The following is a 22118-nucleotide window of genomic DNA, read 5'->3' on the forward strand; positions in this document are numbered from 1 at the left end:
TTTAACATTCAAGATCACACAGAATCTACATGAAAGTAGCTCAGTCGTGTGGCAACACAGATCAGCCATGCTGAATTTCTTGCAAAGAAGGAAGCAGTTCATACCATTTAGAGCAGTGTGCTCCTCTGCAGAGCTCACTGCCCTTCACTGGCTGCTGATGGTAAACCTGCCCTACCCAGCCTGCTCTGTGAAGTGCTAAGCACACCAGCACTCCAGATACTAATTACTACTGCTCTCGTGTGCCTGCCTTTCAAATGAGGGGAGGAAAAAAAAGTATGTTACAAGAATCATAGAGATACTAAAGATGAAAGGGGAATAAAAAAAACCCCGTGAATCTGACAGATGGATCACAATGTCAAGAGGTAAAGTATCGTTAGGGCATAAACAGGTTTCTTGTGGCAGAGTGTGGAAACTTCCCTTGTAATATCCCAAAGGGGCTTAGGGAAGGGGAGCTGATAGCTGTCCCAAAGGGGCTCAGGGAAAGGGAGCTGATAGGTGTCCCAAAGGGGCTCAGGGAAAGGGAGCTGATAGCTGTCCCAAAGGGGCTTCGGGAAAGGGAGCTGATAGCTGTCCCAAAGGGGCTTCGGGAAAGGGAGCTGATAGCTGTCCCAAAGGGGCTTAGGGAAAGGGAGCTGATAGGTTTTCCTTCACTTTCTGCTGCTGGCGGGGATGTGCGTGAGCGCTGCCCGGGACGCGGGCTCGGGCCGGCATGGCCGGGCCTGCAGCGCCCCCGCGCGGCAAAAACCCCCTTGCGGTACCCAGCACCGCCGGCGGCGTCCGGCAGCAGCTGTACTGTTAATTCATTTACTCTGTTGACTTAGCTAAGTACAAAAAAAATGTTAAATTTAACAGCAGATAAAACAATCGGATTCAGGTTACACACAGATACCAGTCTCTGCCTTGGCTACGTCTCGTTTGGTATTTCTCTTGCCTTAAATGCTGCCAGGCTGCCACACTGCACTTGGGACCAATGTCTGCTATTCCACTGCAGTTGTCATCCACATATACACCTACTTCATTTAGTTATGCACATGATGGACGTAAAATCGTCCCATTATTTGTAGAAGGCCATGGTACAGTACTGTTTAGAAATATGACAATCCATGAAAGGCAAACTTTTATTTTATTGCAATACATACATAGAACAGTACTTCCAATTCCCCTCCTTTCAGAAGGGCAGTAGATATGCTGTGCAAAATAGGAAATGAAGTTACTATGATGCAATCTGGTGAAATAATGGATTGTGCTAGACAGAGAGACTCTGGAGAGCCTTCCATCCCTTATGCACTCATTACCAGAAGGCAAGCAGACATGGTCTCCAATTCATAGATCCCAGGAAACAAGACTGCAGTAGTCAAACAACATTGTTTTATGTATTGCAAAGCATCTGTTTTAACTAGGGAAGTGCTGTCAGAAGAAACAGGAAATCTGAAGAGAAGCAAAGATAAGACAGTACTCTGAATGGTATTTAAGTCAAAGAACTTCAGAGTTCTTTTTCTTTCATGAGGTATTTGCAATCATTCCTGCAACTACACGTTCTTTATAGTAATTCTAGTTGGTCTGGGTTGGTAGACAGCAGCTTCTAAGGAACACTTCCATTACTCAACTTCACCAATACCCTAAGTCAGCCATAAATTCAGCATAATCCTGATTGCTCTCCTTCAGGACAAATATTTCCATTTCTTCTGCCAAGCAGACTCTAGTTTCAGTTGTGCTCTCAAAATCCCTCCTATTTTGCTACTCTTGAGATCGTTGTAAATTCAAAAGGTACATGCTGAGCTCAGACTTTATCTACTGTATGATTGCTTAACCAAATCAGCACAACTGCCACAGTTCTTTTTCCTCACACAAGCAATGTGGGTATATCCAGACCACATGCTTCTCCCAGACCATCCAATAAGTCACAGAAGTAGAATATTAACACCGACATATTTCACTGTCGTTCAAACCAGCAGAGTTGCAGGCAGAAGAACTTCCATTTTTATAAGTTAGTTTGCAAAAATACTGAGGCACATTGAAAAAAATCGGTTCTGATTATACAAGTCAAAGCCATAATCCAAAATCTAAGCCTATTCCTGATAACCTGATGAGCCAAGATGGGTTTTACATTCCAGGACATAGCCTCCAGGATCATGTAATCATCAGCTTAGGCTAGTGACAGAACTCTTACTTCAACAATGAACTGTCATTACATGCTGACTTGGAATTACTTACAAAGAAAGGAGGGGGAGGGAACATTAATATTATATCCTCCATGTATATATAATCACAACATCTTCCATATTTATTTCCTTCTGGCTTTATAAGAGTTGCAAAAGAAACCTACCTTTCACTTACCTCTATATACTGCAATTGTCAACACAAAGTATATGAAATGGCAGAACAAGAAATTACAGTTTAATAAGAAAACTATAACAGAATGCTCAACAAGAAAGGACAAGAGCAGCAACTTCCTAAAACCATCCACTTGGTTCACATTCCCTTTAAGAATGGCTGTCAGTATAAATGCTGTATCAGCATCTTTTTCTCTTAAAGGAAAAATATAAAACACACTTATGTTTCCCAGAGATATGTAACAGTATTTTAACAGTAAGTTGCTAATAAGATTCTCAGCACTCTCTGGGTTGTTTAAGCCATCCACAGTGATTATGAGTGATTGTGTTTTAGGAGCCACTGAACTGAAGACAAAGCTCAGGATGTATCATCACTTGCAATGTTAGCAGCTTCCATCCAAAAGAAAGCAACACCTATTTTGCTGCATATATACAATGTCTGTGACTTTTGCACAGTGGGAAAGAAATCTGTTCCCTGTATAAATCCAGGGCATGTCATTGCAAACAAGATTTTTAATTAAAATTGGCATTTTTTGAGCCTCCTGCTGACGGACAGCATCTCATTGCCTCCTCCTCAGATGGCTAAACTGGCTTCCAAGAGAGACAGTGAAAAGAAACAAAATCACTAGAATACCTAACTTTGACTAGTCTCTGCTGGGGACAATTTCAATAGCAGGATGCTGCAGAGAGAGATAAAGAGACAAAAGATGACTACTTAGGAAGTCACCTCTAATGAAGACTCAAAACATCACAAATAAGACAGTAGAGAAAGCATTTTATTCCTAAGCCTGAAGACAGGATGATCAAGCAGGACAATTTTAATCAGAAGCCATATTGTTAAAGAGAATGCAGAACTATGTCTGCACCTCAGTGGGTAAAGCCTTCTTTTGAATGCAAAAAAAGGCTTAGGGGCTGGCTAGACCTCTGGCTGGGAGGTTGGCTAAACTGTCAGCTCTGACAAAGCTTTATCCCTCTCAGAAAACAGGCAGATACAGGTTCAAGCCAGACAGATAAATCAGACTTTTGGACAGAACATTTTCCTCAATTGATCGCAAAGAGTTTATATTGACTGCCAGCACTGTACCTTCGGGAGGCTCTTCCCGCAGATGAGGAGGCAATTCTTCACTTGGAGTCTCAGTTTCATCATCCACCATCTGTGTTTCTAAGCTAGGGCCCTGCAGAACACAACAGCAAGAGGGGGTAAATTGCAGAAAGTTCAAACAGGAACCACAAAAATGGTTACAGGACTAGAGAATACACCAGGCAGTAAGGACACAAGGAGCTCACTTTAGCTCCCCAGATGAGAAAGAAATAGCTGGGAGATCTGTTTGCAGTCAAATTACAGAAAGGAGAAAATTAAAACACAAAGTTACAAGGGTCTTAATTAACTCAAAACCAGAAAATGAACAGTGAAGCACAATTTCTAAATTACTATTTCCAAAACATATTTCAATAATTAATTAAAATTTCTATTTATCAAGGGTAGCAACAGATCCACCATCAACTGGAATTTTCAGGAAAAAACCTTATCTTTGTCTTATCAAGACTAGATTCTGAAATGTCACTTTTTTCAGAGGAAAACAAAGCAAACTGATATACAATCTTCTAACCTATGCAGGTCCATTGACAGTGGAGTTTTCCCCTATAAGCCCAATACATGCATGTGTGCCTCCAAGTATAATATGCCCAACTAGACATTCCTGAAAAACTACGGAAATATCCACCCAGGTTTTGCATTTCCATGTTCCAGCCTTCTTGATCCTGTAAAGTGCCTGCAATGTTACTGCTGGAAGAACATGAGCAGAGTTAAAAGATTTGCAGCTGAACTCACTTTATACACACAATATTTTCATGACATGTGGAGCTATAAAAGTGTAGTTGCTTTTTCAGTTTCAAACTATCACAGGAAAAAAATACAACTTCTTCTACCCAATTTACCTTTTTTTTTTAAGCAACAGAAGAGTAAACACTAGGCATAGCTAGAGGACTCCTTTTTAAAAAACCTAATTTTCTCTGCAATGTTAGTACAGTGAAGAGTGAAATGACAAACTTAGCAGTCATTAGGAAATGAAGCTTTTGTGCACTTTGAAAACATGACTGGGTTTGTAGTCTGAACTATCTGAAAATGTGTACTAACATACACAGCTGGAATGTTACAGAAATACAGCTGGTACATCAACAGCTTGCAAAATGTTATTATTTGAAGTCAGGAAGAAAAGGAGCTCATAGCCCTAAAGCTGCAGTATTTATTTTCATCTTTCCAAACCCTGTGACTGCGAGGTTACCCCCAACAGCACTGGCTACTTTCTCTCTTCCCTCAATTTGCACATTATGAAGAGTGCCACACTTTTCAAATTCCATCCTTCGCACAAGTAGCTCACATTTTCATTCATTCCCCTTTTTCTCAACAAAAATTACCACCACAGTTTTCAGAATTTTTACAGCAGAGAAAAAAGAGACCACCCAGGTGAAGTGTACAGGTCTACTGTGATGGTGCCAGGGTTATAACCTGGATTTCTGCCATCCACGACTATGCAAGTTTTACCTAGGCTATTTACCTATTTCTCCTCACTCAAAAACACCCACTATCAACATTGCACAGCTTTGGTCAGTGAACAGTTCAAACATTAAGTCATCCCTTGTAGTAGCTATCCCAGAAAGGGAAAAAGGTGTTTATTACATAGTACAGATGGGAAAGTAGTAAGTTGCCTTAGTCCAATTTTAAAAAAAACAAATAAACCCAGAAGTCAGTAATCAACATCAAGATCTAACCACTTCATTTCAAGTAAATAATGTGGTCTAGATTTTAAGAACATGTAAACAATTCTGGGTAAGAGCAACAAACTGAATATAAAGAACGTATTTGAATAAGTTTCTACATCAACTGGCAATATATGAATTTACACTTCTTTCCTACCCATCAGTGTCACAGAGAGAAAAGAAAAAGGAAAGATGAGACTACAACAGTATACCAGATCAGAAGATTTATTTTTCATAGAAAACATCTGGACATGTATGACATGAGGCACAAATATTTGCCTTGGAAACACTCTGAACCACAACTACAGAACTCCTAAACTAGAAGGGGTCTTGAATATGAAACCTGTGCCTGTACTTTCTGGTCTGTGAACATCAAAATTATTTTAATTTCTTAAAACAAGAGCGAGTCACCTGCACATTCTAGCTATATGTTGCCCAAGGAGACAATCCAGCTTCCAGAGACTATGGAAAAGGGAGCAAGAAAAGCATTATCTTCCCTTCTTCAAAATAGTCACTATTGTCAATTTCCTACAAGACAAACCTGCTCAGTAGCTCTTCCCAATGACAGCCTAGGATAAGTGATGCTCCTTTGGGTTACAGTTGTTGTCATCTACATAAATACAAAGAGGATGCAAAATGCCATCAAGAGCGACTGGTGGCATTATGGTTTTTTTTTTTTTTTATAATATGTATCATAAAAGGCTATGTATTTATGGCTAGAGAGGACTACTGATACTGAACTAAACAAGTGTGACAAATCCCATACAAGCATTTCAGAGTATACCTCGTGCTCTCTTACAGGATAAATATTTTAAGAAATAATTCTGACCAAAACTTTAGCTATATGCTCAGATTTTCAGTATATTTGAAGACTGTATATTTTACATGTGCTGTAGTAAATGCAAGCATGACAGAAAACAAGTTCCTATCCAGTCAGGGTCAGCATTTTCCACAAGGTACAGGGTTATGTTTATGATGATGAAACCAAGAGCTCCATTTATCACAACATTTGTGCTAACAAATGATATCTGCAGGATCAATCACAAAAAGAGCCATACTGTCTCAATCTCAGCAGAGTAATAAGTACTCAGAATACCCACACATTACAGGAGCAATCCCAACACCAAGTGATCAGTGTCAGCTCATTTTGCTCCTAAGTCAATATCAACATGACACTGTCACTGCAAACGCCACAATATGGTTCATCTTTCTAAAGAGCCCCTGCAGGCCATCTCAAAGCAACCAAAAAATCCTACCTACACCACCACCACTTTTAGGCCTTTTAGACTCTACTTTTGTACTTAGCAATACATTAACTATGGTATATAATATTAAACTGAACTATGGTATATAATCTTAAACTGTTCACTGAGTCAGGAATTCATTTTGCTAATAAGTAGCAAAATACAAAACTCTAAAACAGAGCCCAAGAAGGATAACAATGAGGGAGGGCAATCTTTTTTTTTTTTTTTAAAGAATACATCTGTAAAAAATTATTAATGAAATTGAACAAGTTTGGGACAAATAACTTCAAATTTCCTCCAGAGAACCACATATCTTACAATTCTGCTCCTTCTTGCCATTTCTACTCAACTCACAAAAGACAAAAAAAAAAAAAAAAAATTAATCCCCTATCATAAGCAGAACCAGAAGGAAATACACCATCTAAATACATCTTCTCTGTTATACTCAAACTTATTAGTAATCTTTTCCCCCTTTCACAACAGAAGTTGGAGGAATCTAAAGCTCAAAGTCATGGATTCAGCAGCAGTTTACTGTCTCAGTTCTGAGACTACACTTTGGAAAGAATCCTAAAATCTGCAGCTTTAGCTACTACTTTCCCTGTGCATTTTCAAGTGAACATGTTATTTATTTCCTGATCTAAACTTCCATATTTCCATTCTTGCTTCTAAACACCTTATTCCAGTTTCTCCTTTCTGTCATTATTCTTCATTCATTTACATTCTGGACTTGAGCCTAGAATCTTACTTGTTCCATTGCAAGAAACTGCCTCATTCCTCCTAAAGCCTCTCCTTAAGAGCTCAGAAGGTCAGACTTGCTTCTCTCTATGCAAATTCTCAACTGCCAGCATAAATCACATGCCCTCTGTACTACCTAACAGTGACTTTCAGACCTGGTATTCTATGTAGGCACAATTCCAATAAAGCAATTAAGCAGAGGAAAATTCATGGCAGCCCGGGCTTTACACCTCCACATCTGTGATTTCACTTGTAAGCTTCCCAGCACAGGTCCAACGACTTTTTTTATATGGTATCAAAGATATGCCAACTGCTAATCATCAAGACTAGATGTACCCTTAAAGAATGACAAGACTCAGTGGGTCTGTGTGAAGAAACAAGTGAAGTAATCTCCAAACACAGGACAGTTTGTTAAGTGCTTCAGGATGCTAAAGTATCCCAGTGAAAGCATTGGCTATTTTTGTATCAGGTTTAAAGAATACTTGTTTCAAATCCTCAACACTAAAACCCACAGTTTCCTGCACATTAGCATACTTTGCTGCTTCCTAACACCACAGAAACAAAACCCCAGCTCTTTTCATCCCAACTTCACTTTCTCCAAATGCGGGACAGATGATACATGTTATGACTGGGCTGAACGTTTGCAGATGCCAAAGGGGCTGTCAGATCCAGTAACAATGAAGCTGACCTTCATCAGGCTTTCTTAAAGTGACATCATTAATGACACTGTTCATTTGGGATCTCTCCTCTTTCCAGTCACTGTTATAAAGTTTCTCAGAATTTATCTTTGATATTTCATGTTTAAACACATTAAATTGTTCCATCTTCCATATCCGAAAATAGCTTTTCTGATTTTCACACAATTACATAAGGTCTCAATTCCCACCAAAAAAAGGGGGCTGTTGTATAAAGAAAAATAAAAATTAAACAACCAACCACTGGGTAGGTAGTTCAACACTATGACAACCTTTTCCAGGGAGCTGAGGACCTACAGGTACTTCAGCTGAAGCACATAACCACCCAACCATCTCATTATTCTCTGCTACACAGGTAACCATGTGCAGACACTGGAAACAAGTTTAAAACTATCCCTGTACTTTTGTTAGGCAGTTTGCAGCTGCAGCTTTTACTTCAGCAATGAATTTTCAGTATATTAAGGAATTAAGACTTTAACTTAAAGTTTTCCAAATGCAATAGGAACGTTTCATTGAATCTGCCATCGTTATTGATTGCATAGCCACACCTTTGGGATTTCCAGTGTTGGTTAGATTTTTCCTGCAGAGGGAATAAAATTGATCTACAACCATAAACATCTATTTTTTACTTTTTTTTTGCTTTCTTCTATGTTTAAGAAAGCCTCTTGATGGATGCTTTGCTTTTAGTTTTGTAAAACAAAGTTCACTTATAATGAGAGCTTCTGTGCCAGGTTTCAGCCCAAGGGGAATTTGAGTTGCAGTTATAAATCCCCTGGAACACTAAAGGAAAGTACAGAAATAGAAATGCTGAGGATGACAGTAGTGTAAAATTGTAGCACTTTGTTCAAAGTACACTGTAATCAAGAATAGAAAAGTTGCTTAGGTTACTTGCTCTTTTCTGAGTGTGGACAAACACATTAGAGAGGCTACAATTTTAACAACACTTAATTTTGTCTTGACAACAGGACTGGTGGATAGAGGCAATGAGAGCAAGATTTAATGTTGCAAATGCCAAGTCAAGATTGAGTTCTATTGTTCTCAGCAGAACAGTCAAATCCTATTTTTACAGCAATAAAACAACTCCGTACTGTCAGTAATCCAAATTAAGAGTTTATTAGGCATAAATAAATTTTCAAGAGTACTAATGACACCACGGTCTATTCTCCATTCAGCAAGCAAGTAAACTGATGGTTTACACTTTTCATGTTCATGCTTTATGTGGGGTAGGTAACACCATTTATACAACAAACAGTCAATACAGTCTGCTCAGTGGTACATCAGACAATTCTGGATTTTGAATTTATTATTGTATTGAATTTTGTCTTGATCGACCATTTATTTTCCATCTGGATTTTACCTACTAAATCACTGTTAGCACAGGAAGAATGTAAGAGTGGTTTTCAAAAACCAAACCAAGCAAATCACATTTCATTTGATCATGCACTGACCTGGCCCAAAGAGAATAACTAACATACTGTACTAGGATATAACCATGCTATAACATTCTATAAATGCACTTTTCCAGCTTGGTCCCTGACAGATGGATTTAGTGATTAATGCCAGTTTTACCCTGACTAAAGAAATGAGATAATGCACTCTACAGAAAGAATATTCTCCATTTTCCTAACAAGATGTGGAAGTATCACTCTAGGGAGCTGCAGACAGCATGAGAAATTTGTCTGAAAAATGAGAAGTCCTCTGCCTAATAATATAGGCTTGAAAAATATGAGCATTCTCTCACAAGAGATATCACTGCAAGAGTTTCAAACACAAATTATCTTACCAAAATCCTAATTTCCTTTTTAAAAATTTGACTTAAAAAAAAAAGAAGCTGCAAATCCATTTGAAGTTAAAAAATTGTTTCAAACCCCTCAAAAGTAATTTTAGATGCTAGAAATTGAGGATAAATAGAAAATGTTTTATTCAGGACAGAACTTATTCCTGGGTCCTTATTTCATTAGGTATTTCAAAATACATTTTCTGCATTTGGGAATTAGTTAAGAGATTGCAGTATGATGTATTTATCACACAACTTTTAAATTTACTTTGTTGATGGATAGGTAGTTAAATAATTCCTTCCTTACAAATGAGTTTTGAACTCACATCACAGCTTTTCAAGATCAGTGTTGCTTGTCATTCTATGCACTTGTTGTAGTGCTTTAAAGAAGAAACATTTCAGATAAAATATTTACTAATTCTACAGAACAAAAGCTACATCTTCTGGTACTGTTAAGCCCTCCAATTTCACACCTAGCTTGCACAGTCAAAACTTGCTGCCAGAAGCACTGCCAGCAGTAACACCCCTTTTTATTTCAGGCTCCACAGAGACCTCTTTCCCCCCAATACTCACTCCAAGAAGTACCAAGAAAAATCACAACTTGCTGCATAAAAGATTCCAACCAGAGTCAGTACACTCAGCAAGCAAACAGCCATCAGATAGAAAAAAACTCTTGATCACTGTAAACACAAGCAACACACAAGCAGTAACTCATTCAGAAAGCAACAGCTTTTGGTAACTGTTGCCTTTTACTTTGAAAATCTGTGAGGTGCAAAGGTTCTCCCTCCAAAATGTTTGTACAATGAATCAAAGCCCAAGAATTGCACTAGACCTTGAGCAGCTCTGCAGATGTATTAAGACTCTAAGATTTACTAGCACCAGCACAAGCCACACCTGTGATGCCCACTAAGTTCAATCAGAACATTTTTTTGAAGAAACTTAAGAGCTCTACTATTTGTTCCCATCTACAGAAGTATATACCTTGCCCAGAACTTCAAAGGTAACCCCTTCCCATCTCTCTGAAATCCAGCTGAAATATTGGAAAACAAAAAAAACACTGCAAAGTCTGCAAGGCAGTTCAGCAATAAAGAAAAACAGATGTGACCAATCAGAGGCAAATATTTAAATCAAAATTATCTACAGAATATGTAGTCTGTGTTCCCTTTTACTCTATCACTTACATTCATGCTCCTCATGATTCCTAGATCACACTTAGGACTACATGTTAGGAAAATAAAATATTACAATATACTCCATAGAAAGCAATACCTCTTGTCTCTTATTTTTATAAGCTGTTCCTTTCCCAAATTCTTCTCATTTCAACTATAAAGAGGCCTGCTAAACAGGATTGAACACATATAAAAAAAATAGTTTACATATACATCATTTTGACAGGACAACTCATGACATCCTTACAGAACAGGGTTGTCTGTTAATACAAGCAAGAAAAATATTTACTTGAGCTTTCCATGAATTTGATACTGCATCTTCAAAATATCTTGCCTTATTCTGATCTCTAAAATTTATCTGTCAACACTCACTATCACAGGCAGTCAGAAAAAGATAGAATGTGAACTTACTGCCTATAGTTTTCTCTTAAATATAGCTTTAGGTTTCTCATTGTAAAAGGTCACATTTATGACACCTGTCATATCCCAAACTATATAACTTAACTGTGAGCACATGTCAAAGTACCACAAGCTCTCATTCTACTTTGAAGAATCCTTTCAATAAAGAGGGAACCAGCTATTTAACTGAAATCCCATCTTGAGCTTGCTTTCACAAACAAGAACTTCAATATAACCTGTCACACTCAATGCCTTCCATTTTTCTCCTTTTGGATTTAGACCAGTGACAGCAGCAGTGTTAGACAGTCACCACAGCAAAACCATACCAGGATCTATCCTAATGCCTCAACTCATCCACCCATTGAAGATAAAGTATGAAGAGGTTCTGTTACCAAGGGCACAAGAATCTTCTCCAGTGCTGCCTAGGACTTGAGAAATCCAGCATTTAGCCACAAGAGATTAATACTGGAAAGACACTATGCTGTGAGACAGTAATTAGCAACTGACTACAATAGGCAGGGATTTTAGTTATCTCCTCACTGCCCTAATAAATGGAACTGCCCTCCCCAGAGCACAGACATGTTACCCAGGCTGCTAATACAGCCTGAAAAGGTGTATTTCCTTGCCATGGAGATGATCTGCCCCTGAAGGAAAGCAAACTTTATTGATGTATTCAAAAGATATCACTTATTACTACATACAGAAAAAGTCTATTTCCTGACACCATCTCCTTGCCTCTCACTCCTGTCCTGTAAAGCAGAAAAAGGGACTTTAACCAGTTTTGTACTTTGCATAGCCTGGAAGGTCCCAGAGAGACCATCTTTCAGCATGGACACAGCTCAAAAGACACGGGAACAGAAATAAAGTACACATGAAGACTATCTGAATCAAGTCCAGCTACAACACCAAATTTTAAAGCACTGCTTTACAATACTGCTTTACTTCACTCTACCTTGTCAACAGGATATTATTATGTGATTGTCTCAAACTACATCAGGCTTCAGTTTCCTCAGCAATGATCAGCATTAGTGATGGATCCTGAAAGGATCACTTCTACAGCAGAACTCCCCAGATGTTCCACTTACCTCCCTTTGCCTGCTTCTTCCCTTCCCTAAGTAGGCAGACCATTTAGAAACACACTAACATTAACCTGTGTTCTTTAGACTGCTCTCTGCCTTCTCGGCAACATGCTAACCAGCATCAACCAGCTCAGCATCAAAACCAATGTTGCCAGAAACATACAAACTCAAATATATTTCCCAAGACATAACAATAACTAGGGGAGAAATAGACACAATTACTTTTGAAAAGTTTAGTTGTGATGTCTTCCCTGCAATGATAAAAAAACCTTAGACTTACTTGTTTTAAAGCCACACCACACTACTCACACTCAGGCCCATAAAACGGATTCAGATCCAACTCACACTACAGAACCTCTTCCTTCCCTTCACTTTTCCTTTCCTCACCCTTTTAAAGGGGTGAAAATACTTCACATTTCAATGCATTCCACCTGTTAAAAGAAAAGGTAATTATCCCCACCCCCAGCTTAAGACTTTAAATCATGCATCTGCAATGATCTTACCTAGAAGAAACTTGAAGCAACTCCTACAGCAAAAGGTGGCACACGTGGAAAGACATGTGCACTGAAAGAAATTACCCACTCAGATTAAAAAACGTGAACCCTTTTATACTGAAAAGCTCTACACAGTGGTTATACCTGAAAAATGATTGGTTCAAAACAAACAACCTTCCCCCCAAACACATGCATTTTCCTCGCAGTCAGAACATGATTCCACTCGCATCTTGTTGTATTTTGACTGAGCTCATCTTAAATAGCCATGAGTTTTCCCCACTCCAGTGGGGCAAAAAAGGAATTCAGCAGAAGTAATGGGCTAGCAAGAATAAGCAGCTGTTTATTCTGCATGCAATAAAACAGAAGCTGAAGTAAATCTTTTCAGTTTTGGATGTACTGTTCAGACAACACTCTGAAGTTTTTGTTTTACAGTGTAAGTCAACAAATCATCCAAACCCATAGTGCTGTTTATCAATAACGTTCTCAATACACACTTTTTATTATCCTACACTATTGGAACTAAAAAACATTCAGAGAGAAAAAAGAATTAGTAAACACTTTTTACTATCAGGCTGTATACAAATGCACAACAAAACATAACACTGCATAGAAGGAGATGCTCTTTTTACATATATTTATTGCATGTATGCAGAGGCTGCCCCTTTTCTTTCCTCCACCAGCTGGGCAGATGTTTATGGGTAAGAGCCCCTGGTGCCCAGAGACAGTTGTTAACCTCAGTGACACATGCACTTCCCAGAACCCAACATCTGCACAAGCTGATGAACTTCTAACACACACTTACTTGACTCAGAGACTTGGAAGAAGACCTGAGCCAAATTTCTCCACTGAGATTGGTACAGACCTATACAGTTGCTGCCTCAAAGAGCTTACAACCTAGCAAATACGTTTTTTGTTTTACTGCTGGACAAATTCAGGAGACAGGGAATGCCTGGTGTGCCTCAAGTTTCAGACTGATTAATGAGAGAACACCCCTTCGAAAGTCATACACCTGAAAATTAAAGAGATATGACAACATAAAGTGAAGAAAGAGCAATACAACAGCATTGCTGACTCCTAACCAACACAACTGAAGACACAACCTCGCATCTGAGTGTTATAAATTACTACTTCTATAGTGCAGCCAGCCTCAGCACCCACACCAACAGCCCGCTCAGGTTAAAGACATTCGCTGTCCTAATAGCTTTCCACAGCAAACTATGGAGTGAGGCGACGTTCTCCCCCAGGCTTAGGGAAGGGCCTGCGAGAAGAGCAGCACAGGTGAGCGCCGGAGCGGCCCCGGCCGCACAGCAAGGCACGAACCCCCCGGCTGCGGGGAGGAAAATCGCCCCTCGAGATGCTGAGGATGAGGGAAGATGCCCGGGGAAGGAGAGTGGTGGAGACATGAGCCCAGAAGGGCAGCGGGCGCAGGCAGCCTCCTCCGGTTCCCACGCTACTCCCTCTTCCCGTCTCAGCGCCGCAGGAAACGATCCGGGTTTTAATGGAGAGAGGGGGGGATTCTTTCTCGGGAGACGGACCCAAGAAGCGACAGCACATCCCCGTGAAGTTGGAAGCTTCTGGAAGTTGTGCACTTCGTTACGAGCGCGCACGGCCGCCACCACCTCCCGCCACCGGTTACCGCCGGCCCCCGCTCCCCGGCCCCCCGCAGCCGCCGGGAGCCGCCGCGGCCCGGCCGAACCCCCCGCCCCGGGGACGGCCGCCAGCATCACCTTCATGCCGCGTCTCCCGCAGCACCGCCCGGCGGGGATGGACGGAGGGCGGCCGGCCGGCGGATGCGCGCCCGTCTCCCCCGGCGCTGGGGCTCCGGCTCCTCCCGCCCGATGTAAACACACACCGGCGGGCGGGGGGAGGCTGGGCCGGGGGGCAGCGCCATGGCAACCCGGCCGGAAGAGGAAGCGCGGGGGTCAGGGGCGCCATGTTGGCGGGGGGCTCGGGGCTCGCAGTGATGCTGCGGGGGGTCGGAGCTTTCAGCGGGACACCCCGCCAGCCAAAACCGCTGCCTGACACGGCAGGTGCAGTGCTTCACCTGCGGTAACATACTGGCCTCTTCCTGTTTCCAGTGTAAACTGCTGGGAATGCAGCGAAGGGAGATGAATTGACTCAGTCTTAAGTCAAACATAGAAGCAATGTTTGTATGGCCAAGATGAGGAGTCAGTTCTCCGAGCTCTGCCGTCGCTGCAGGCTTGTCGGCATTCACGGAATCAAATAGAATCAATTAGGTTGGAAAACATCTGTGAGATCATTGAGTCTGACGTAAGCGCGCTCATGTCAGCTCGACCATGGCACTAAATGCCACATCCAGTCTAAGGCAACTCTAAGGATGGTGACTCCACCACCTCCCTGGTCAATCCATTCCAGCGTCTAACCATCCTTATGGTAAAGAAATTCCTGCTTATGTCCAACCTAAACCTCCTCTGGTGCAGCTTGAGACTCTGTCCTCTCACCTTGTCCCTTGTTACCTGGGAGAAGGGACCGACCCCCGCTGGCTACAACCTCTGCTCAGGGAGTTGTAGAGAAATGTCAGCGTCCCTTTCTGCGGGCCACACGTGCCCGTGTCCCTCAGCCGCTCTCACAGGACACACGCTCCAGCTGGACAATCGATCCTAGTCACAAACTGGGCTACCAGGAGGGCGTGGGGCTTCCGAGCCCTTTCCTCCCGTTATCCTCACTCAGTGCAGATGGCTCCAGCCTGCAGGATGGGGGCTGCGCCCACTCTGCTGCCTCACGCGAGGGAATACAGTTTAGTGGCAAAGATAAAAGAATCTGGACATAATCTTTGGCGTCTAAACTTTTCTTTTTCGTGTATAGCTTTGAAACGATCACTGAGCACAACCACACACATGGATAAAGCATGTTCTGCTAGGGGATGTTTGGTGCAATGAGGGAAGCCAGACAAAGCTAAACGAAAAGAAGAGTGGTGTGAAGTAATGATTCCTGAAATAGGGAGAAAAACAACATTAAGTGAATGACGGTGATGTAGAGAACATAACTAACTCAACAGGTGGTTGAATCCAAAAGAGGAAAGTCTGCTTTTGTTCCTTTTTTTAACTTCTTGACTTAGAAATGTTTCTTTTAGAAAGAAGTGCCCTAGGCAACCATATGTCTTTTAAGGCATTCTGGAATACAGTGGACCCTATTTAGTCAGAAACCATAAAAGGAACAATTACATTGCTCATAGTCTAGGAATACCTTCTCTCAGTGCACAGTTAATTTTTTGTTTGTCCCACACTGTCATTTCTAATTGCAGAACCTCCTTGGAGTGGTACCATACGACTGGTTTCCATTTTTCAGTTAAAAGGAAACTCTTGAAAGACACCAAAGTAATTCCCTCACCTCACGTGGGCTGACAATTAAAAAAATTCATTTCCTTTGCTTTTCACAACACGTCCATGCCTTACATAATTATCTGCATCACTTCTTAGAGGAAGTATTCTGCAGCCCTTTCCTGGCACAGACTCTCATAGCAGAATTTATAATTTCTTATGCACATATAAAGATACTTCAAGCCTGTGAATCTTCTCAGAAGAGCAGTAGTGGAAGGCAGTGAATTCAGCGAAGATTTCACATACCACACTAATTTCTACAGATCTGCACATATATGTGTGTGCATATAGAAGCACACCTACAACATGAATGTGAGATACTAGCCTTTATAGTAGATATATAAAACTAACTGTAATAATCAAAATGTAAGTCCTTCCTTAAAAAAAAAAATCAAATAATCTTGTCAATAGTATTTGTAGAATTATATTTGTGTCATGCAAATCCATATTTGATGGGTAGAAAGAAGATCATATAAAGTTTGTGTTGAGTTTAACATGTAAATTATAGCCTGATTAACAATAAAATAATATTTCCTAAAGTATAAAGGGTTAAAGAGAAAAATATCTTTACCCTCATCGGGTTATATAATTCACTCTGGTGAAGTTCAAAATGCAACTTTCTCCATTTAAAACAGTGAATTTCAGATGAACATAAATTTTTTTTCAGCAAGTTCCTAAGCCCATAAAATAAAATAGATTGAAGTGCAATCTTTTAAATAAGTTAACTTTAGGTTGTAATGTTTGCAATGTCTGCAGAACATTTAAAGAATGTTCCAGCTGAAAAATCAGAATATTCTGGATGATAGACAAATAGGGGATGAGGACGGGGCAGCAAAGAATGAGAAATCAATTTGTTTACTTTGTGCTAAGTGCAGAAAGTACTTTATTCCTGAAACTATTTCAGCAGCACCAAAATTATTACTTAGTTTCATCCAAAAGTATTTAGTCCTTTTAATGCACTCCAGTTCTGCTCTGGTGGGAGTCACCTCACAAGTGTGTCTCTACTGAAGCAAAATAAATGTATATACTTCCATAGACTCCACTGTTAGCAAATTAAAAGTGATGTCTTTTCATGAAGAAATTCCCCTCCCAGCCTTCAAGAAGTATGGACCAACTGGAGACATTTGCCTACCTAGAATTTTCAGTGAAGATTGGAATCTCAAACATCTTAATTAAAGCATTGATCATTTATAATTTTCTTCAAGGTGTTGAAGTCAGTAAAAAAAAAAATTTTTACTTTCAGATTTGGTCACAGTACATTCCCAAACTACTTATTAGAAAAAGAAAGACAGTTTTATAAAGATTACCATCTTTATAAAAGTGAGTGTTTGTGTGTGTAAGAATGATATTCAGGTATATTTTTTTCTATGTAGCCTAAGAAATCCACTCCTCAGGTGCAAAATTACTATCAGCTTCTCCCTGTCATGTTTACTAACTTTAGGAGATGAGATTTCAGGGCTTTTTCCCTATGCTGATAACCACACACTGGATCAGAGATAAGAACCTGATCAACAACTGAAGACCCAAATCACACCCCTACAATGATAGAACTTTTCCTTAGACAGATTCGCAAAGACTGAGATAACTAATGATTGTTTTAAAGTACTCAGGTGGACAGAAACATTAAAACAGATAATTGATACTAGATCAGACTGCTGCAAGGTTCAATTTCACCTGAGTGCAGGTGGCTGGCATCATCAAGGGGAATGGCCCTGCTTTGTTACCTGTTTACCTCCATTTTTTCATCCCTAATTTCTGAAGTCATATTCTTGCTCTGTGTGACATTTGAGCAGCCTTATCATTGCCTGCTGTTAAAAAGCATAATGCAGCAAAAAGAAATGCAAGTGCCAGGTGGAGTAAGACAGGAAAATAATACACAGTAATTCATTGGAACAGTATGGTGGCAGTAGTTGGCTCATGTGTTAAAGAGTCCTGCTAGAAATGCAATTATTTCCAGACAATGAAGCTGCTGGTTAGTAATGACTGGAGCTTTTACAACTCCTCCAGACATCTCTGTTCAGACGAAAAAAATTTCCCTTACCTTGAGAAAATAAATTTGCCATTGGCCTTTTCAAGCATCCCAGAGAAACCCAACAAACAAATTAGCCACAACTTTTCAAACACATAAAGCATTGTTTTTCCTCACGCTACATCTTGGTGAAGGACTCATGTATTGAGAGATGTACCCTTACTTTGTATGCCTTACAGGCCTCTATAGCTGTCAGCACAGCAGCATTTGATTCTCTTTCCTAACTTCACCTCTACAGCACCCCTGCAAGGTAGGGAGGTACTGGCTGCACTGGGTAGCTGCACATTGGAGAGATTGCAACTCCAGCAGAGAATTAATAGAATTCTCTCTGGCAGGAAGTTCAGCTGAAGGCACAGAGGTAACTAAACCAAAGGAAGCTATACACCTACAGCAGTCTACAGCCTAAGTACCATCCCACACTGAATCTGAACAAGGTATCAGATGGCACAAAATCATGTGGCAGAGCACGGAGCATCACTTAGCTTCCTACATCCCGGACTGGTTAACAGCCTAATTCAGGAACTGACTCCTTTTAAGGAGTTCCTATTCATTTAAAAACACCCTTAAATCCTAATGGTATAACAAGAAAAGCATAGACAGTCTTGTGATTTGGCTGCATCATTGGAGTCATATTTGTGGAAAGGAGCATTTAGAGGTCCATAGGTGTCCACCTGCCCTGTCCTGTGAAGGGCTCAAGGTACTCAAGCTGAAGAATTTGGCATGCCAGAAGCTCATATGCAGCAGGGGCTTTTTCCCCTGTGCAAATTTCAGTGTTTCACACAGCATTTTAGCATTTGGTGCAAAGTGTACAAAGAATGTACAAAAGAATGGCTCGGTGTTGCATGAAATAAAGATAAGTTACAATTCCCCCTGGGCAGTCTTTTTATCAGGAAACAGGAGAGGTATCAAGAAAAGGAATGGAATTAAGTGTAGACAAGTAGTCAGCACATTCCTGAATTATTAGGGGATGGTATCAATAGGAGATTTATTAATAGTTTCTGAAATTAGTTATAGCTGGATTTGACATACTGCTTTGTGCATATAACATCTGGGTCCTGCCCATGGAAGGAAGAGATTTTGATGTTTACGTGATAAAATAATAATGTGTTACACTTCCCATGTATCAGGCACATTTTGTGACCATATATCCCTCTTATTGGGAAAGTTCTTATATAAAATCAATTTCAAATCTCTAATAAAGATCCTTTTGCACAGATCGTGCACTTACCCATTACCTTGTAGACCTGTAATCAGTCTGCCCACTTCTCTGAATGCAAATACTTTTTGCTCAGTTGTATAAAATCCTGAACTCGAAACATCAGCTTGGCTTATTGTATCACTATTTTTCGTTCTTTGTTGTGTTTCCTTACAGTTCTTTGAAAAACCATTGTTAAATGAGGCGTGCTATTTAATGCCTGTGACACAGCCTCTCCCAACCTGTTACATGACAAGAAAATAAATACACTGAAGATGATATGAGGAGTCACTGAACCATAGACATGGTCTGCTTGTTCTCAGAGCACCAAGAAAGAATGGGTTTCTGTTTCATTATGGCAGGAGGTGTTTCATGAGGCTTCTATTAAATGGACAAAGCACTTCCACCAACAGTGATAGCATCTTCTAGTGAGATTTGGTACAAAGATGGGTTGTATATAGAATGGGCATATTGTTGGTGACAAAGCATTCTTACAGCCTGATTTTTCACCTACATCTTGTATCATGCACATCCCTGCAAACACTAGGTAGAAAATACTACAGACTGCAAGGATGGCATAAATGATAAAGAAGAACGGTTATAGAAGCATAGCTCTAATGGTTGCACCTCCTGCTTGTTATATAATAGTTATAGGAGCATTCAGATATTAAATTTAGGACTTCATCATTGAGGTCATACAAAATTCTCACTAATTTCCATAGGATTTTTCTTTTGTTTCAGTACAATACGAATACATCAGATGCCCCATATATTTAGCTCTCAAACTGGTCAAGAATTTTATTTTGTCTGAAGACAAAATTCTTCTTAATTAGAATTCATGTTTTTTCATAATGAAGAAGATACTCATTTCAGTTTAGCTTTAAAATATAATAAAGGTAGACAGCTTATTCATGTAGTATATGGTTAACTTTGAATGAACTAAAAAGATACAAAATCACTTCATACCAAATAAACTGTGAAAGCATCTATATTTATAGGTTTCCAAAATTAAAATTCAAATGAGATTAATTGCAAAATCCAGGCTAAAAAGTGACTGAAAGCTGCATTTCATCAAAAGCCATGTGTTTGGCAATAAAAGCAAGTTTTGATAATTTCAATGAGGGGAAAAAAACTGAAATTAGCAAGTCTGAACTTTTAGCTTCACTTAAACAAAGCTGCTATATTTCATATGCCTTTAGTTGTAGACCACGAAGGCAATTTAATTTTTATGTAGGCTTCAAAGTCTTGCAATAGAAAACTGTTTCTGCCTAAATGCCAGGATACAGAACTAGATTCACATATGGGCTTCCCAGATCTCAGGAATTTTCAGATTAATTTTTACTTTGAACTTATGCCAAAGACTTGGAACTGTACAGACAGCAAAAGCTCTGCTAGTAGATTCTGCTGACATTTGGAATCACCAGTGATTTTTTCTCAGGATGTCAGAACAAGGCTCTTGATAATAATTCATCCCTATCATGAACAATGACATTCATATGATGGTTTCTCTCTTTACAGGGTATTTTTTACCTGTTCAAGTTTCGGGTTTTTTTACATCTACACAGAAAGTAAATTCTTTTACAGGAAGGAGACACTGACATGATAATGCTTGCAGAGTTATGGTGTTTCCTATAACCTGTGCTTCTGGCCAACATCCTCTAATGAATTTATCATCCATTGTGTGATCTCCCCTCTCCAGGGTAAAGTTTCTTCTCAATGTTTACAACAGGGATGAAAAATCCACTAGCTGCCTTCAAGCCTAAAATCTGTGGTCCAGAAAGAATATTAGTGGCACTGAACTGAGATACACTTTTATTCCAGCATAAATTGTACCTCACAGTATTAAGTCATAATGAAATACTGACTTGGTTAACCTTCTGCTGAGTCTCTGTGTTTCTTTTGAGTGAGTGGAATTTTCCTTTCCCCGGTTCTTTGAGAGATTAACACCAGTGGTTTGTTTCTCTGCTGGGCACTGTGTGAACTTTCCTAAGATCTACTGGTGTACTTTGGGCTGTAACTAAGTGCAGATCTGTTTGTCCACTGCAGCTTTAGCCAACTGTCCCTGTCCTGCCCTCTTACTCCCTCTCCCAGCTCATCTTTCCAACCTGACCACTGATCCACAAAGCATCCACTCACTGCCTTGCATTAGATCCATATTAATGTTCCAAGACACCCACTGGAGACAGTGTTGTTGAACTGCAACACTAGGAAACAGGCAGAGACCAACTACCTTGGGAATCTATAGCAAAAAGAAAAATGACAGCATCACCACATTGACACAGTAACTGCCAGAGATGCTTCACTTCTCACACAGGCACACTTTGTGTTGCTTTAAAAAATACCCACATTCAACAGCTTCTGCTCAAAACAAGTTTCCACCAAGACCAGCTGACAATCCACATTGACAGGAAAGCCCAATCACTAGGCAAAACAATTTCTAAAAAATCCTGCAGACAGCATCCACGGAGGTAGGTCCGTGTTCAACCTGCCTATCATGTCAGGCTAGGGCAGATGTCAGCACCTGGAATGGTATCTAGGGTGTTGAACACTTCAAACCAACTATATGCAATCCCAGAATAACTAGTAATAAAGAATAGGGTTACACGTTCCCTTATTTGGTGTAATATGCAATCCATGGGTAGTTTTTGTAGTTTATAGCCAATACAGATATTGCAAGCTGCCACAGGTGACTGACTCTGTTCTTTTGAATTAGGGTTAGAGAAAGTCTCAGTCTTCAGATGATTAATGAACTCCAGAGGACTGCCTTTCATTCTGTAGGTGCTGGCCTCACTTTAGTAAGAACAGAGGCTTGCAGATAATTACTTGAAGCAAAAGCTGCATGAAAGAGGGAGTAATTTACCATGAATT

The 22118-nt window shown here is 40.0% G+C and overlaps 1 protein-coding gene across 4 annotated transcripts in view; it reads right to left on the reverse strand.

The window, feature by feature from the left end:
• LOC148223310 (transmembrane protein 263-like) overlaps window positions 1-14529 on the reverse strand; it is a 198588-nt gene extending 184059 nt beyond the window's left edge. The window contains exons 1-2 of one of the 4 annotated variants that reach the window (XM_088166953.1): window positions 14413-14529; window positions 3418-3508 (exon numbers count right to left, since the gene is read on the reverse strand). In XM_088166953.1, coding sequence (XP_088023079.1) covers window positions 3418-3508; window positions 14413-14418 — 97 coding nt within the window. In that variant the 5' untranslated portion in view covers window positions 14419-14529. Of the gene's footprint in view, window positions 1-3417; window positions 3509-12471; window positions 12593-12694; window positions 13032-14412 lie in introns of those variants that run through there. The other 3 variants (XM_088166955.1, XM_088166954.1, XM_088166952.1) reach the window with 3 other exon arrangements.
• Between the last annotated feature and the right edge of the window lie 7589 nt (window positions 14530-22118).

The sequence above is a fragment of the Sturnus vulgaris genome, chromosome 6 (genome assembly GCF_052056855.1).
Source record: "Sturnus vulgaris isolate bStuVul1 chromosome 6, bStuVul1.hap1, whole genome shotgun sequence".
Lineage (NCBI taxonomy): Eukaryota > Metazoa > Chordata > Aves > Passeriformes > Sturnidae > Sturnus > Sturnus vulgaris.